This window comes from Chrysochloris asiatica, unplaced genomic scaffold, assembly GCF_000296735.1.
Source record: "Chrysochloris asiatica unplaced genomic scaffold, ChrAsi1.0 scaffold00173, whole genome shotgun sequence".
Taxonomy (NCBI): domain Eukaryota; kingdom Metazoa; phylum Chordata; class Mammalia; order Afrosoricida; family Chrysochloridae; genus Chrysochloris; species Chrysochloris asiatica.
Genome location: NW_006408691.1, coordinates 3177199 through 3196285, shown reverse-complemented (window position 1 = coordinate 3196285; position 19087 = coordinate 3177199). Strand labels below are relative to the sequence as shown.

At 51.2% G+C, this 19087-nt stretch overlaps 1 protein-coding gene across 1 annotated transcript in view; it reads right to left on the bottom strand.

Moving 5' to 3' along the window:
* The window catches only part of PRDM16 (PR domain containing 16), a 421338-nt gene that overhangs the window by 368848 nt on the left and 33403 nt on the right, over positions 1–19087 (bottom strand). The window contains exons 3-4 of the mRNA XM_006871783.1: positions 16433–16488; positions 15815–16032 (exon numbers count right to left, since the gene is read on the bottom strand). Coding sequence (XP_006871845.1) covers positions 15815–16032; positions 16433–16488 — 274 coding nt within the window. The remainder of the gene's footprint in view (positions 1–15814; positions 16033–16432; positions 16489–19087) is intronic.

The following is a 19087-nucleotide window of genomic DNA, read 5'->3' as shown; positions in this document are numbered from 1 at the left end:
TCTGCATTAGGTTTGCAAATTGCCGGCACCAGAGCCATAAATTACAGCCCAGCCCAGCGAGATTGATGTGAAGCTGACAGGGCAGGTAGAAGACTTGTGATGACATTGTTTCATAGAAGCATTAATCATGCCAGAAAGAGAAAATATCCTCAAATTGGCCCATAAGTCTAAATATTAAGGAATGAGAGAGCCGGCTGGAGGATGGCTTGCTTGCATGCTGGAAATTAGGAAATGAAAAACATTTTCTATTATTTAACAAATCATCGTCATAATTCCCAGTGTTTTTCCTCAGAATCTCATGGAGGACTGATCTCGCTTCTGCTCACTTGCCATTGGTGGTGTTTAATAAAACATGCTGGAGACAGACTCCAAGGCTGCCTTTGTTACAGAATTTCCATGTTGGGGGGAGAAGGGATAAACATTAGAAGGAAAAGCAAGCTGTAGTCCCCACCTTCTGATCACCTGCTTGGCCTATAGCATCTTCAGCAGCAGCTCGGGTATTTCTTCAGCTAGGGCCATTGTCAAGTGCATTTCTGTTTAAGCAAAGCTCATCCACTGATTGCAGTGGGCTTCAGACACTGAGGCGAGGACCCAATGAGCTGGAAGTGTTTTGGCATGCAGGAAGGGACCCCTTGATGGTGGTCCCTACCTCATCCACACACCTGGGATGTGGGCGGGAACAAGCATACATACCCCCAGGCACTGCTTCAAAGCTGTGCAGCCTTTTCTGTTTACAGCCTTGAGACAGGACTCTGTGGGTAAAATCTCGCAGCCAAAGATAAATGATCCTGAATGAATTGCTCCTGAGTTTGAGAGCCAGCGAAGCTTTAATGGCAAATGAAAAATAAACATGTCGTTGAGTGAGTGGAAGCTGCAGGCCTGGTTCTTAGGGGTCAGGAAGGCTAGGCTTCTGCACCCAGATACTTCTACCTGAGCTCTTCTCGGGGCTTCATGTCTCTCCCCACACCCTAGCCCTTTACAGGCCTCTGGGCTTATCCTGAGCAGGGGGCCCTGTACAAGCAAGACCCCAGTAGCCATAGCTCTGCTCAGAGGGTGCAGGGCAGAGTAATTAAATTAAATTGATGCTGTCCCTATTCTGAAGCCACCCTTGATTTAAGGCTAGAAAAGGAAGCAATTAAATTTAATAAAAACCAGGTTCCTGAACCAAGATAGATGGCGATGGCGAATGCAGCCATCCGAGACTGCCCTGGCCGGGGGAAAGACCCCTGGATGTGGAATTTTAAATAAAAGGAGTTACTGCCTGTTTCTCAACACACTGCTTTCAAATACTGGCCTTGCCAACGACTCTTGTTAAAAATCAGAAGCTCTGTCTGCTCTCCTGGAGACGCGGGTGCCGGCTCAAGGAAGTTGACGTGACCTGTTAGTCGGTGGTTGTAATTCACAGTGGCTATCCATGCTCCAGGTTAGGGTCACAGGCCAGGCCAGGCGAGGGGCAAGCCTCAGGCTGGACAGAGGAATGGAAGTGGCTGGAACACACTTCCTGCTGAGACCTCCTCTTTTGGAGGGTTCCCATCCCCAGCCCCTCTCCCTGCCGGACCACACTGCTACCAATAGCTCTTTCTCCTTTAGTGGAAGCAGGCCCCTTCCTGTTCGCAGCAAAAGGGCTCTGTGCACACACTTCCCAGGTACCCTCCTGGCCGCCATGCCCAGCTCTGAAAACGTTGTCTGCTCACAGGGTCTGGGAAAAATCATCACAGCACAAGCAATACCGATAATGACACCAAGGATCGTCCGTGGTGGCCTGAACAATGACAGCAAGCAATGGTACCCGAGTGTCACCAACACATGACACACCTAGTGGAGCCCCAGAGGGGTGTCAGCAAGCACTCTCCACACACAATGTCCTCCAGTCCTGGCTGGGAGAGCGGCAAGCACAAAAACACGTCATCCGACAGGATCCACCCACTGCCTGCCTCGGCAAAGGCTCTGAATTCATTATTTAAACCTCGGTCCCGGTCCCTGCACCCCCCATGTCACCCAGGGTGACCTGCAGCCTTGCCTCTTCTGCAGATCCTCATCAAATGTGCTGGGCTCACAGGAGGGAGCAGGTGAGGGCTGTTGGGGCCTACTGGGAAGGGTGTGAATGTGGAATGTCCATCTTCCCGCACCATACATCAGTTGTTGTTGTTGTTGTTATGTGCCGTGGAGTCGGAAGTACCCCCCAAATAAGAAAAGCAGAGAATTGTGGTAATCTAGATTTAACAACAAGGATGAGTTGTAGAGACACAATTGGTCTCTAAGGACCAGGCCCCTGAGCCTCAACCCCAAGCTCTCCCCAGAACAGAAGGCCCATTCTCTCAGCTCAAAGGTCAGAGTTGAACGCCCACAGCCTACAGGAAAGCCAGCCAAGGGGAGGTAAGACAGCAATCCAGAAACACGGCCCATTCCTTCCGCCATCTTCTCACCAAAGTATCATGGAAAAGCAGGAAAATGAGAAAAATCACAAATTTATCAGCCAAGCCAGGGAAGGCGAGCTCTGTGTGCCCCAGAGAATTTGAGGGAAGGCCTGGGCCCTGGCGCTGCTGGACCAGAGGAGGAAAGCCTTCCAGAACATTCTGAGGCAGTGTCTTTTCCACCCCCTGCCAGGTTGGTGCCATACCCCAAAAGGAAATGCGACAGTCAGGTCCCCTGTGTTTCCTCAGACCTCTCTAAGAGCTCCCCAGGTGGAGGCCCAACAGAGAAAAGAAGGAAAGTTCAGGCGCTAGAATGAGCATCTTCCATTTACTAGTTTGGAACTGTATCTTCAGGGGGAAAGTAGGCCATGACTCCAGGGTGAGAACTCAGCACAAAAACATCTGGAAGCAAAACTTGAGAGCGTCGAAGCAGAGCCCCCCACCCCAGGGCTAACTCCAAAGGTACTGCCAAGACAAACCAAGGAGTGGGGGCCCTCACACGCCCTCGGGTGCTCAGAGCCAGTGCCGGGCCCAGGGACAGCCCTCACTGCACCTGTGGCCCAGAATGTCCAGGTAGACCAGGCCGGCAAATCACACTTTTGTGTCTAATTGATGGGTTTTGCTTTCAATTCTCTGAGAGATGGATGTAAAAGGCTTAAATGTCAGCCATTGTCAAACCAAAAACAGGTCCTCTCGCTTTAACACAAAGCTTCCGCAAATTGTTCCCCAGGGTGCTGCGGCCTCACCCTCATGGGTTTCCTGACAGTAGACAGAGGTAGGGGAGGTCTCTAGGGACGGGGAAGGGGCGCAGAAAGTTATTTGAAAAGAGATTTTGCTTTTTTTCCCTCCTTTTCCAAGCACACCAAATCCACTAGGACAATATATAAAGGAAGTAGGTGAGCCTGGCTGAAACACACTCGTGGCTCCAGCTCTGGGGACACAGGGGCTAAAGGAAGGGGGGTGTGGGGTGACCATCAAGCAGAACCCTCATCCCAACAGGCTCGCCTCAACCCTGCTTCCCGCCACCATTCACCTGGTCCAGGAGCAGCCTCCATTGAAGCCAATTGAAATGCTCCTAGCCACCAAGGTCCTGGGACACATTTTAGCCGTGTGGGGGCCCGTGGCCTGGAAAACACCAGAAACCATGCCACTGAAGATCTGGGAGCACAGAGAGGGCTGGCGGGTGCAGCCAGGTGTTCCTGGATAGGAGAGGTCAGTGGTGGGCTGTGGTGGCTGCTCCCAGTAAGCACTGTGGGCCATGGTAGGGCGGCTCTGTCCTGTCCATTTGGAAGAAAGAGAGAGGGGGCCGCTGAGAACCAAGGATCATCTTCTAGTAGCTGGGAGCTTTCCACTGACCCACTTTGAACAACACCTGTGGGGAACCTGACTCTGCTGCTTGGAAAGAAGGTGATTCAGGGTTTCTCAGCCCCTACCCTTCCTCATGAGAAGTCTCCGCCCTCCTCCAGGTAACAATCATCCACAAGGAAATCACCTCTGCGGGGAAGCCCACCTGGAAGTCCCTCTCTAGTGAACACACCCAACCTGCCTTCTAGCATCTCCTATGGGTGTTCCCTAAGGGGTGCAGCTGCAGGGCACGGTGGCACCTTTCCGAGAAGTCCTCTAAGGTCGCACTGGGAGAACCCATGCAGCCACCACTGTCCCCGGCGTTTATCACAGGCACATGAGGAGGCTTTGCAGGGGGAGCTGGTGGCCTGCATTCCTCCTTCAGATGGAAGGGCCTTGGGGCTAAAGCTGTACCATGTGACCCACCTCACATGCTCTTGGCCAGGCCCTGTACAGATTCAGAGACCCAGGGAAGCGGGCAGGGGTCTGCTGAGGGTGCTGCAGCAGAGACGTCCAGGAATGACACTGGGGGCAGCAAGGTCACCCCAAGAGTCAGGCTGGACTGGACTCCTGGCTGGGCACCTTCTTCTGCCTCAGTTTTCTCCTTTATAAGATGAGATGAGCCCCCAGGGCTGAAACCTCCCACCCTGCTTCCAGCACTGTGCCCACCATTCCACGCCCCATATATTTCTCAGGCAGGCTGGGATACCCTCTGACCCCAGGCCCTCAGCATGAGACAGGAGGGGGTATGCTATGAGACAAAGGGGGGAAGCCTGTAATCATTAATCAAGTCAAGTATGCATATGGGGCGGAGATGTAGGGCTGGGTTAGGGCCTGTGAATGGAGCAGATGAATGAAGGTGAGGCTGTACCTCTGACCACACCAGCAGCTGGAGCTATGGTCCAGAGGCACAGCCCCTTCCTTCCAAAGCCAGGAAGCCTCAGTGCCGTCGCGTGTCCCCACCAGGCGGCAAACGTGGAGTTGGGATGTTCTTGTGCCCCCAAACTAAGAATCTGTTGTTTCTCTCTCAGCAATTCATGGTTGTTGTTAAGTACCCTCGAATCGGTTCTCACTCACAACAACCCTATAAAGGGGTTCGCAGGAGCAGCTGGCGGGTTTAAAACTCTGGCCTTGCAGTTAACAGTCCAGTGCTTATGTTTCCAATAAAATAGTGACAAGCAGGGTTCCTGAGTGTGGACAAGCCTGAGGTCAAATCCCTGCTCAGCATCGTCAGAAAAGTAACCCTATTTCCCTTGGCCTTCATCTCCTCAGCTGGACTCATCCTCATCCTCACAGAGCTGACCTCAGGGGCAGATGAGGGTGTAATGAGCTGACTCCCTGGGCTGTGCCTCCCAGAAGAACCTGTCACTCTCACCTGGAACAACCAGGTGGCGGCTGGACAGGGCGGGGTTTCCAATCTTCAGTTATACAGGTGATCAGTCACAAGGGTCAAGATTCTTCAGCCAGTTTAGCATCAACTTAGACCCTAAGCTGGGGACCCCTGTCAGGGCTGACTGTGGCCCTCTCTTCTTCCGTAGGGCAACCCTGAGCCTGTCAGGGGGAGCTCTCTGCCCTGGCCCCACCCACATGCTGGTATCCCATGGCTCCTGGACTAAACAAATAAAACCACCTTTCTGCACACCTGGATTTTCCATTTCATCCTCTGGAAAATAAAAGGAAATGGCGGGGGCTGGCTCCCTCCCATTCACCACCAGTGTACAAGAACTGCCCTTACTTCTTCCCCAGACTGCCCACCCTCTCTCTGGTCCAGGATGGTGAAGGCATGGAGGAGGGTCTCGTGAAGGCCCGGGGAGACCTGGTCAGAGTGGGAGGAAGATGGAGAAGGAAAGGTCGGTCATACCTCCAGGTGGAGCAGACCATCCCCTGGTGGATGTTGGGACTGAACAATACAAATACCTACTTCCCTCTTGGGGTAACCTGACCCTATAATTATGACTAAGCCCCAGAGGGTATGCTCCAGACCCACAATGCCAGCTCTCCGAGGTTGGGGAGGAGACCCTCCAATTGTCACTGCTACACCAGGGAGCTTCGGCAGGTGGGCTCCTGTTACGAACCAGCCACACAGCTGCTGTGTCACCTGCCCAGCATGGAGGTGGGGGGTAGGGGGGAACAGTCCACCCCAAGGCCCTTCCAGCTGACAAGCCAGCATGGCAGGCTTGGTGGCCAGACGACAGGAGTGCAAGTCGTGGTGGCAGGGAACAGTCATCCATGGGCTTGTGAGCAAACAAAGCCAGCATAGCCAGGCTGGGGCTGGGCTGGGAGTCAGAGTTCTGGGCAGAGGCCTGTTTGCTGGCCTTGGCTATGGAGAGTGCATTGAATTTGCTCTGAGAACCCCTTTCCAGTATGGGCCCGGCAAGTTCATTGTTTGCCCTCAGATAAGAAATGTGGGCTCATGTGCTTTCTTATCTTGAGAAAATGTCGGGTTGGTGGAATGTCTGCAACACAGGAAGAACTGGCGTGGGGAAGGGCCTCCTCAAGCCCACACTTCCCACCCACACCCACCCATGCCCAGGGACCAAGGTGCCCTCCCCTCCCAGAGCCCCACCATGTTCTCTTGGCTTATGGACACAGCGTCTGGGAAGACAGATGCCCCCATCATGGTCCCTGCCACAGGTCTGTGTGAGAACCCCAGGGGGCAGCTCCTGTCCTCAATGACAGGTGGAAATTGGGTCCTTGTTGATTTCCCGAGGGACTGCCAAGCCCCCCACATAAGTGAATGAGCAGCTCTGTAAGGAACTTGGTCCTTTCTCCTAGATGCTCCTGACTTCGGGCAGGTGGGGGCAGCGTGGGGAATCCGGTCTCTGCAGCCCTGGCCTGTGGGTGGCCTACAGCTTCCCTGGGGTCCTGGCAGTTCAAAAGTCTAATCCCTCTGCTAACACCGGCCATTCCCTCTGAGGGGCGGTAGATTTCTGGGTGCCCCACACAGGCCAGGGTGGTTAGGCCTTGCTGTCAGACAAAAGACTGCCTGTCTGCCGCCCTCCCGGCCCCGGCCCCCACCGCGGCTTAGGGCATTTTTGTCATTTTTGACCAGCTAATGTCTTAGAAAAGAAAAATAAGTTGTCTAATCGCTTTCCCCTTAATCTCAGTCATTGATGCATTCTGGGTGTGATGCTGACTCCGGACGCTTCTCCGGGACCCACAAGGCCACAAGCCTTGGAGCCTCTGTTGTTCCATCTGATTTTCATTGCTCTTTTTCCCATATCCCCCTTGCTCACTTGCCACAAATGCCCTTGGAAAGGTTGCTTCTCCCTAGTGCAAATGGGTTCTGACCCCAGACACACCATGGAAAGGAGGGTGGTCAGAATGCCACACCAGGCTCCTCCTTTGTCCCCATGGTGCCTGTCCATCCTGGGGACCATCATTTCAGCCCCCACCCCATCAGCACCGCTCTCATTCTTTCTGTTCAAGGCACATCACTTAGAAATCTTAATGCACGGACTAGCTGTCCCCACTCCACCATGACTGGGGCAAATGAGCACCACAAATGCCACCAAGTGGGTTTGATACCTTTGCCTTCCCATGGGGCTAAGGTGTCCATTCCAGTTCGGTTCTGGATAAGCTTGTGGCAGAAGTGGATCTTTGCTCTGTCAGGAGGCACCTCAAACCTGCGGCAGCCACACTGGGTCTCTGTACCTGTCCCTGCCCCGGTTCCCCAGTCCTCTTCCCAGAAGATGGAATCCTGACTTGTGCCCATCCACTCTGCCAGGTAGCTCCTTAAAGAACTTTGGACCAAAATAAGGGTCAACTTGCTTCAAAAATAAGTTGTTTTGTTTTTTTCAGTCTGGCGGGTGGTTCCTCAAAATGTTAAGCATAGAATTACCATGTTGTTGTTGTTGTTGTTAAGTGCTGTGAAGTCGGTTCCAACTCATATCCTGTGTAGGGTTTCCAAGGAGCGGCTGGTGGGTTTGACCCACCAACCATGTGGTGGGCAGTCCAGTGCTTATCTTACAGTACCACATCAGGACTCCAAATGTGGCCCATCCAGACAAGAGAATGTTACTCATTCATTAAGAGAAATGAGATCCAATGCCTGTCACGTGTGGATGAGCCTCAAAAACATCATGCGAAGTGAAAGAAATCAGTCACAACAGGATGGCTATTACATCACTTATACCAAATATCTAGAACAAGAAAGTATAAACCAGGGGCTGAGGGTCAGAGAGGACTGCAGCTTTAGGAACACTGGGCATCCATTAAGGAAGATGGTAAAATTTGGGAACAGGTAAGGGTGATGGGTGTCCATGTGTCCAACATGATGAACACAATTATCGTCACTGAATTGTACAGGTGAAGTTTGCTAAGATATTCAGTATTTTGTTACCTACCAGCCACTCCTCGGAAACCCTATACAGTGTCACTATGAGTCAGAACAAACTCAATGGCACTTAACAACAACAATAACAATAACATATTTAATACACACACATGCAAAACCTCAGTATCCAGACCAATTAAATAAAAATCTCTGGGAGGGGGCCCTGACCTCAGTATTTTTTGCTGTTGTTGATTTTTAAATAATAACAAGTTCTGTTTTAAATAAATCATTTTCTCTCTCTTAGGACGTACAGGTGCAGACTTTCCTAGGCAATCAGATGGTTCTAGAACATTCCAGGACTTGAGGTCAGTTCCAAGATGCTAGATCCAGCTGGGCCAGGGGTAAGAGGCCACGGTGAAGAAGAGGCAGGACTCCTATAGGCTCCCCATCCCCATCCTCACCTCACAGTATGGGCTTGGCATCCAGGCTCTGAGGCTGTGAGCTACGCCTGGGGTGACCTCCCCTTGCACCCCTTCTGGAAAGTTCTGAAAAACTCTGGAAGGCTCTGTACAGGCAAGCAGATTCCTCAGGGACCCATAGGATTGCTGTGACTAAGCCCAAGTTTCATTTGCCCACCAGTAGGAACAAGGGACTAAGTCCAGGTTCTGATACTTCAATACCATCAGTCATAATAATAAGACGACACAATGCCCACATTTCCTTCCCTGTGCTGGGCCTAGCTGTCCTTCATCCTCATTCCACATCCACCCTCCAAGGCCTGACACCAAACTGACTCCAACTCCCAAACTCAGATAAATAAGTTTAAACCTTTAAAAAGTGCCCTTAATGCCCCATTGTGCCCTTGATTGCTCATTCCCCAGCTATATAATTAGCACATAAAGAACACTCTCCTCCTGAACTAAATGGCAGTAATTGGGTTTTTAAAAAAACTAATTTAAATCCTAAACCCTTTGGGGGGAAAAAAAAATTGTCATTGTTTACATATTAACTGGGCTAGCATTTTAAGTATTACAGGGCTAATTTCACAGGCTTATGGAGACCAGCCTGCCTTGTCTCAGAGTGGAGAAAATGGCATGTTTGCAGGAGGAACAGGGGAGCCCCAGAAATCAACCTAGGACCGGGAGACCGTCCATCACCCCGGACAGAGGGCCGAGACTGGGGCCTCCATCTTGAGATGCTGGCAGTGTTAAGAGCCTGGGATCCCAGGCACGAAGCTCTCGGCACTCACCCATCTCACCCCAACTCTATTCAAAGTGGGGGCACACCATCTTAATGCCTCAGAGCGCAACACACACTTACGAGTAGCAATCTGTGTTTTTTCCACTGGCATGGAAACATTTGGTTATTGTAAGTAGAATTGTCTCTTTGCTTTCATATTGTTTTATTTTGTTGTACACGGGTGGTAGTTACATAGTGAGATATGAGTTTTAATTATTTCCACATCAAAAATATTTTTTTGTTGTTGTTACTTTTATGCCAAAAAAAATACTTTGAAGTTAACATAATAAAACATAGGTTGGGCTCTATGCACGGAGCTATAGAATTTAATGAAAAACACTTTTTTAAAAAAATCCTTGAGTAACACGCCATCTTCCTAACTGGGAGGAATGAAAAAATATACAACTTTTGACTCCCCCTAAATATAACCTAAACATGTAATGATGTTATAAAATAATTGCGTTTGGTTGTGTTTTCCTTGAAATTATGATTCCAGATTTTATCACAGAAAGAAAAAAAAAAAAAAAAAAAGGAATATTGCGTTTCTATGAATTTAAGAATTTGGTGGATAGTGCAAAGACAATACACACACCAGGATTTATATATATGTATATATATACATAATACCCAACAATAGAATAACTGGTACACTGGCTTGGGCTCTAGAAAGAACAGAGCCAACTACTCACCATAGTTATAGAAAAAAGAAGCCTCAGTCAGCTCCTGCTTGCCTAATGTCACAACCCTCTAGGAAGGAATCTCTCCCTCCGACCCCACATGCCAGAATAAGCCACCGAGTTTTCAGAATAAATGATGAGGGTTTTAGAAATGGCCAAGTGTTCAAAATAAATGTCCAAGTTATCAATGCACAGACTGAATCCATCAAACAGCTCGGAGGAACTCATCTCATGCAAGAGAAAGACAAATCCAATATGACCACAGAGAAGGCGTAAAGTCTCAGAAATAGGTTGGCTGCTCTGACAACACAGAGATTAGAAATTTATGTATTCCCCGACACACACACCCCAAAACACGCCTGCCTACAATGGAGCCAGACACAAGGGAGAGGGCAGTACCTGGTGGGACAGACAGGGCAAGGTAATCCAACAACTCTCAAGGTCACCCAAAAGGAGGCAGCACCTTGTGGTGTGGGGGAAGGATATGGGGGGGTTCAGTGAGGAGGAAGGAGGCGTTAATGTGGATGTGAATAAGACCCTCTCTGAAATCTCAGAAGTGCAAATTAGTTCACAGACAAGGAGGTAGCAACATTCCTACTGGAGGAGAACTTGGAAGACAAGAGACTCACAGAGTTGGACAAGAGCTATCACCACAAATGTCAAGGCATCCACTCCTTACCCCAGGGGCCTGGGAGCTGCTCTTTTATACTGAAGTTGGCTTGAGCTTTACAAAGGGGACACCAGGACTTGGAGAACAGAGGAAGACTTGAGCTGGTCCCTTTGTGGTCTCCAGAGAGTGTCCATTCCTGAAAGCTGCACTGGCCCCAGGGTCCTCCCAGCACCCAGGCCCGCCAGGCCTAGCAGTGGTTTGAGGCACCTTGGCTCTGTGTACTGTTGGTGCTTGTCTAAGGGTTTTGATAGTCCCCAGAAGGGGCCAGGCTAGATGTAGCACAGCATTGTCACCCCCCAGATCCCAGCCTGGCCAAGACCTAGGACCTGGCCTGTGAATTGCAGGGTACAAGTCAGGAGTGGGTGAGTCACTGGAGGCCTGGAATACCCCTCATTAACTTACCTTCTCTAAAAACTTCTGAGCCAAGTGCCTGCCTTCACTGTCGTTGTTAGGTGCCATCGAGTCGATTCTGACCCAAAGCGACCCTGTGTAGGACTTCCAAGGAGCAGCTGGTGAGCTTGAACCACTGACTTTGCAGTTCAAACCACTTTACAGTCTGATGCATTATTCCACAGTGCCACACCAGTACTCCCTGCCTTCACTGTTGTTGTTGTTGTTAAGTGCTGTCGAGTCGGTTTCACCCCATAGCGACCCTGAACAGGGTTTCCGAGGCTGTAAATCTTTACGGGAAAAGATCGCCTCATCTTTCTTCCGCGGAGCAGCTGGTAGTTTCAAACTGCTGACCTTGCGGTTCGCAGCCCGATTTGTAACCACTACGCTACCAGAGCTCCTTCACTAGGAGGTCCTAAACCCTGTTACCCACAAGGCACTGCCATTTAGTTTGGCTGCCAGCAGCTCCAGGGCTCCTCAAAGGGCTTGAGCACTGTGGTCCATGCAGCGGATGTGACTTTGCCATCCACTAGAGCCCAAAGGGTGGTAGGTGGGAGCTCCTTGGAGCAGACGGCGGTGTGGGGAACTGTGAGGCTGTGGTTTCTCTCCTCCTACATGCCTGCTCACCCACCTCCTTTATTCTTCCTATAGAAAAAACATCTCTTATCCTGTCAAGAGGAGAATCATTCCAATACATATAAATTATTAAATAGATGCTACAGAATAGACTAGAACTGAAATGTAGGCAGTTCAAACCCAGCCAGCAGCTCTGCAGGAGCTGGTATATAGATATAGATATAGATATAGATATAGATATAGATATAGATATAGATATAGATATAGATATATAGGAGCTGCACCTGCATATATGATCCTATAAAGATTTGTTGTTGTTGTTGTTGTTATGTGCTGTGGAGTCGGTTCTGACCCATAGCGACCCTGTACAGGGTTTCCGAGGCTGTAAATCTTTATGGGAGCAGAAAGCCTCATCTTTCTCCCGTGGAACAGCTGGTAGTTTCGAACTGCTGATCTTGCGGTTTGCAGCCCGATTTGTAACCACTACGCTACAGCCAAGAAAACGCAAAGGGGGCAGTTCTACTCTGTTATGTGGGGTCTCCATAAATCAGACTCGACTCAACAGTCGCTAACGACAACATGTATACATATATGACACATATATGCATGTACTGAGGAAGACAAGCCAGGCAATCTACTTCTGAAAGGCCACAGTCTTGACAAGCCCTGTGAAGCAGTTTGACTCCACACACATGCGGTCCTTGTGCGCTTGATTCTCCTCAGCTTTAACAACAGCAAACGTATGCATGCTGGGTATGTGAATGTGTGTGTGTGTGTGTGTGTGTGTGTGTGTTCACAGACATATCCATCGAGAGGAGAAGAAAGAGAGAGACTGGGTCCTGCTAGTGTAGGTATAATCTGAACCCGTTTTTCTATTCCAGGGATTTCTGACCCTTTCGGGTGATAGGGGCCAAGTGGCCAAGGGGGCTCTGTTCCCACCCAAGACAGTGACCAGAAATACCTAGACAAAAATTGAGTTTGCAGTAGAAGTGCGAGTTCCCACCAGTTCAGACCACAAATTGTGAGCTTACTGGGGCTGGGGATCACTCTCAGGACCACCCTGCGCCTGGCTGAGTGTTCGCCTCACTTCCTGGTTAGTAGATGGAATCAAGAGCCTACAGGCTGCTGACCTCTGGCTGGACCTCCGAGCAGGGAACACTGTGTGCCCACTTTCCAGATGAGATAACTGAGGCTGTGCCCCCTCCCACCTAGCCAGTGCTGGAAGCAGGGCTTCTTTCTGGAAGGCTTCCAGGATCTGTCATCCCCTGAGAAGAGCTGAGTGGCAGCCAGCAAAGTCGGCCCACATCCCTGTTGGGGGTTCCCCACCCAGTGTGGCCCCTCCTCTGCAGACTGAGCCTCAGCAGGCATCCCAGCTCTACCACCCCCTTTCGGAGCCTCCACCCTGGAGCACAGCCTCCTCATTCCCAGCCTGTCACTGAGGGCCTCACACAGCCGGAGGTGGGGGGGGGCAGGAATATAGTCCCACCTCTAGGAGGAAAAGGGTCCTGGCAGAAGTCACCAGCCCAGACCAGAGACAATGCACCCCATCCAGCTTGCAATGCCCCAGGGGGTATGGGAAATGCTATCCTTGCGAAAGCCCCCCCACATAACCTCATGCCCTCCCCCCCACACAGGCTCACTGTCCTTCCCCAAGAGGACATTAGATATCAGGGCATAATTTGTGTGTCTGTGTGCCCCCAGTTTCCCCATGCTTAGCACACAAAAAAAACGTATGCACAATATCCACACTCATCCATACAGTATATTCACCACACACAAACACCCCCCCATAACAACACTCACAATACATTCGTACTCTCACACACTCATGAACACATTCTTACACACATACACTTCATATACACGCATACTTACACACATACTACATACACCACACACAACATACACATACACACCCCACACTCATAAACTCTCTCACACACACACCACACACACCACTTATAATATACTTCTATGCATATGCACACACACATACAACATAGACATGCACTACAGATACACACACACCCACACACCGTACACACACACTCACACACTCACATATATACCTTGAATTTATTTGATTTCGGACCCAAAGTGTTCTTCCATTCCACCTGACATTTGCTATCATAAAATCCCGCTCCCTGCAAACTGTGCAGATCGACAGTGCTGGCGCCCCAAAGCCTCATGCCGGAGCTGCAGGTCAGCCCTGATGGGGGTAACATCCTGGGCAGGGGTGCTTCCAGAGCCCCATGCGTAGAGTATGTAGGGGAATTCTTTCAATGTCCTGACACTGGGCTTCCATTTCCAAAGGAGCATGGAACTCAGTCCTCAGGAGAGAGGTTTGCTCAGAAGCATTCCAGCATCATGAGGGCCCAGAAGGAAGCAAAGTGGACCAATTGCCCGGGCCACCCCAGACTAAGTGCCTGTATTAGGAACTGTGGACAGAGGTGGTGCTGACCTTTGCTGCTCAAGCATCTACGTTCTCTGCTTCCCTTTTGGTAGCGATAATTCGCTCACAGGATTTTTCTCCTGATGTTCAAGCACATTCAACAATCCCCTCTCTCGAATGGAATATGGGATTGATCCCCCGATCTGTGAGACTGACCCCTGGCAAGGATTTCTCATTCTGTAACATGAATGAAAACAGCCTGGCCCTTTTCTCAGGAATTAACAATTAAGACAGGAAGCTGGGGACAGGAAAAGGGGGGTGTCTAAAAATACTAGGCCTTACTCCTAGCTCAGAGCCGCCCCCCCCCCACGCCACCAGGTTTTCTGCTTAAGGCCCCCTATGAGTAGACAACTGCCCAGTGGGGGCTCCCAGCCAGCCTACCTCCGCTGCACCAGGGGAAGCAGCCTTCCCAGGAGAATGCTTTATAGTCTCCACAACCCACAGCACCCCAGCTCCCATCCCAGACACAAGCCTGACCTCTGCCCCATACAGGGGTATCCGGGCCCCACTGTCGCAGCTCTGCAGGGTCCCCACCGCCCTCCGAGGCAGTGAGGTGGCCTTGGGCATCCCTATCGTCTTACAGGAGGGATGGATCTGCTTAGCAGCAAATCTTCCAGAAGGAAACCAGAAACCAGGTCTAATCATCAGAGCTGAGCAAAGACTCCCCCAGACACACAGATCCGGAGAGGCATCGAACTGGATGCGTGGCTACACCACCGAGCTAGGGGCGGCGGGGAAACAGGCGGTCTATCTCGAGAGGGCATCGTCTGGGTAAGATGATATCAAATGTAGCAAACAAGGAAAGCAAAGTTCAAGAAACTGACATATACCGGCATCTGGCAAAGTTTGCGCACCGTTGTTCTGCATTTTCAATAACTCGGTGCCAAGTCCTCACAAGCTCTTCTTGCCAAAAACCAAGAGAGGTCAAGCGAGGATCGCCAGGGAGCGCAAAGATCTGTCTTTAAAAAGCGCAGTGCTGAAATCTATTTTGAGTTTTGCAAAACAAGAGGTTGTCAGCCCTCTCTCTCTCTCTCTCTCTTTCTTCTGCCTTCCCCTTTTCATTTTAAAACGAGGTCCAAGCCTGGTTCTCACGGCCGAACTCCAGCCCAGGCCCTGGCAGAGCTCAGCCACGGTGTCAGGATAAGAGGCCCCCTGGCCCCTAAATAGGCCCAGGACTGAGTCACAGTTTGGAGCTGCCCAGCCAGCTCAGTCAAAGGGAAACATGAGGACATCTCCCCCCACCCCAAGTTTGACAGATGCACAGGGAGGCAGCCAGGGATACTGGGCATTCTCAGTCCTATTTCCACCTTGCACACCTCACACACAAGATCACAAGCTGACTGGTCCTCCCTGCATGCACTTCCCTGCCCAGGTATCTTTGTAGGTGCTATTGCCATCACCTGGAACATCCTTTGCATTTCTACCTGTGGGCTTATCCTCCAGGGCACTTTCTTGGCAGCTGACCCTCCCCTTTCTCTAAAAGCATCTTCTTTACGGTTCATTGTCCCCACGAGAGCTCAGGGCTGGCAGCCACGGACCCAGCACCCACCCACCCACTGTCACCCAAAGGGCTTCCACCGCAAAGGAGGAGGACAAGGCTGCTGAGAACCACACCTCACAGCCCTGGGCTCCCACAGCCTATGGGGAGGGGGAGGGGGGGCTTCTGCCTTAGAAATAGCCACCCCTGGCCACAGCCCAGTGGTCACTCACTGTGTGGTTCCAGCCAGTTCCTTGGACCTCACCACGTCCATCTGTGCAATGGGTGTCCTCACCTACCCTCAGCCATGACCAACAGTACAGAGAGTGATGGAGCCCACCAGCCTGCAGGAGTCCGGGGAGGCCTGGGAGGACTCAGCCAGGCCAGATTGGCAGCTGTGGCCGGCTTGCCTGGGGCCCGGCCCGGCCGGAGGACATTGTTCCCAGGCTCGGCCCAGAAGCTGTGCAGGTGGCAAGGGTAAAGAGTATCTGCTGCCGCCTCCTGGGCCCAGAGCTGGCTGGCCAGGGAAGGGAAGCCAGCAGTCCGGGCCCACAATGGGCCCCTTTCTCCCCGTGTTTATTGAGACAGTTGAGTTAGGAATATTTAAACAGTTGTATATTCACAGATGCCAGTGAGGGAGAGAATTCCCGAAGGACGAGGTTAGCTGGGATCAATGCATAATCAGATAACTGCCCCAGCTTTCTACAAGTCTTTAAGAGAAGATCAGCCACTCAAACTCTAATTTCTCTTGCTAATTAAGCAGCCTGTTAATTGCTCTCAGGCCTCTAATGCCCTGTCATTATGCCGTACAGCCCATGACAGCCGTGGGCCGCAGAGGGGCCCACAAAGGCTCCCAGCCCTTAATGAATCGCAGCACTGGGACCCACTCTGGCCAAGGGGCCGCATCCCACACCCACCCCTTGCAGGCCAAGTTACCAATGTCCGAGATGTCCCCGAAGACAGTAAAGGGCACCTTGCCCAAGAAGAAAGACGCTGAAAAACATTTTCTTTCACCCCTTAAAAAACAAAACGGTGCCTGGCCCAAGGGACCCCCATAATTATTCCCTAGAACTCACAACTTCCCTGGAGTCTTTTCAGGTGCCAGTCATGGTGGGGAAAGCGGGGGGCACCATTCTCTGAGTCTGTGTCCTGCTCTGTCCTTCTGAGCTGGTGGGCTGCTCAGGGATCTGGAGTATGGCCTCTACAGCCTCAGTTTCCCCTCTGTACAGCTGTGCCTCCGAGGTCCAAAGTCATGGCATCCTTACTTGCTGGCTCCATTGCATCATCGGGAAGCTGGGTTAGCAGGAACGTAAGAACACCCATTTCTGTGGTCACCCTTCTCCTTCCAGCCTTTCTGGTCAGCTGGGGGGCTCTTGGGAAGTAGGTGACCCAGATCACATCGAGGGCGGGAGACCTGGGGAGGAAGTGCTGGCAGGAACTGCAGCCCCCAGCACTATGTCATGCCCAACTACCCCACCTCCAAGCAGGACTGCCTGTAAACTGACTTCCCTTGCAGGGTCCTCTGGATGGAAGGGAAGGAGGGGACATGTACCAGCAACATTTCTGTAGCCTCCAAGGAAACCTACACAATCTGTCACCAACCCACAGAGCCAGCAGGCACAGAAGGGCTCCCCCACTTGCTGATGACCCTCAAAGCTTGCTAAGTGCTGAGTAGGAGTCAAACCTCAGTATGTGACCCGCAGCCTCACTCATCCTTCCCTCCCTAGAGGCCCCTCCCAGGGGCCAGGCTAGGTCAGAGCAGCCAACTCATCAGAGTATCCAGCCCATCACCCATGCTCAGATAGTCACTGTCCAGTAGTCAATGTTGGTGTTGCTGTAAGTATCGTCCAGTCGGTTCCGACTCATAGAGACCCTGTGTAGGGTTTCTGAGGAGCGGCTGGTGAGTTTGAACTGCTGACCTTGTGGTTCAAACCAACCTTGCGGTCCAGAGATCACGAGCGCAAATGGCCCAGGTGTGTGGGTCACGAAAAGTGTGTGGGGCTGGAGGTGGGACCTCCTGCTAAGGCCACTGAGACAGCTCTAGGCCCCTCAGCTGACCCTCTCATCCCAAACTCCGAGCTCAGCAGGTATCCAGGAGTGTTCCCAGGCTGATGCTGGTGACTCCTTCCCCACCCTGCCCAGAGATAGCCTCCAGGGACAAGGAAGACCCGAAGTGCCTGAGAGAAAGGGAGGTGTCCCCACCATGCACCGTGATCTGGATTGTTTTTGTTGTTAAGTGCCGTCAAGTCAATTCCAACCCATAGCAACCCTATTGAGGGTTTCCAAGGAGCAGCTGGTGAGCTTGAACCACCAGCCTTGCAGTTCAAATGACTTTGCAGTCTGATGCATTAGCCCACAGTGCCACACCAGGACTCCAGAACATGTTAAAGATGCTGCCTACTTATGTCTTGATTAGTCTGTTGTTAAGTGACATTGAGTTAGTTCTGACCCATAGCGACCCTGTTCCAGAACATGTTAAAGATGCTGCCTACTTATGTCTTGATTAGTCTGTTGTTAAGTGCCATCGAGTTAGTTCTGACCCATAGCGACCCTGTATAGGGTTTCCCAGGAGCGACTGGTGAGCTTGAACCACCAACCTTGCAGTCCAGCACATTAACCCACAATGCCACACATTAACCCACAACGCCACACATTAACCCACAACACCACTCCTAAATAACTGCTTAAGTCTTGTCCCTTGGTGGGCTCGAATCACCAACTTTTCCGTTAACAGCTGAACTCACTAACAGATTGTGTTATTAAGTGCCATTAAGTCGGTTCTAACACATAGCAACCCTGTTTAGGGTTTCCAAGGAGCAGCTATTCCATTTGAACCACCGGCCTTGTGGTCCTATGCTTATCCTACAGTATTACACCAGAGTTCCATGATGAACCTAGAGCTTCCTTTATTTCCCCAAATGAAGACAAGGGAAGTAGTGTGACTATTTGAGACCCAAAGCCACAAGTTTAGCAACTTGGATTCAATGTGTGCTGTCCACCACATGGCTGGCATCCCAACACCCGAGAAGGACACTGGACGAAGGACAGAGGGAATCCTCCTGCTTGGCCTCACCTCCCAGACCCAGCAGCACACTTTAACCTTGGCCTTCAGCGTTTCAAGGGAGCCAGTCGAAGGAATGGAGTTGGGGTACTGATTCCTCCCCAACCCAGCTCATTCTACCCTTGCAACTTGAGAGAATTCTGACAATGAGCTTCTTCCAGACAGACTGGAGGGCAGGAGAGGGGACCTGGGTTCTCCTTCCTCCAGAAAAAAACCAGCTCTTCAGGCTGCACCCAGGTCTGTGGAAGCACCTTAGCCTGCTGGCCTCACCTCCCTCTGCACAGGTATCATACCTGGGGCTTTATAAATCTGACAAACAGGCCCTCAATTCCTAACTAAAACAAGTACCTAGGAAGAAAGGCTGGATGGAAAATCAGCCATTGAAAACCCAGTGGAGCACAGTCCTCTTCTGACGCAACACCAGCTGCTTACATTTGTCTTTGTTTGTGTTGTACCAAGGATTCCAAGGACCCTCAGTGCCCAAACATCCTCAGGCCCAGCCCCACGTGCA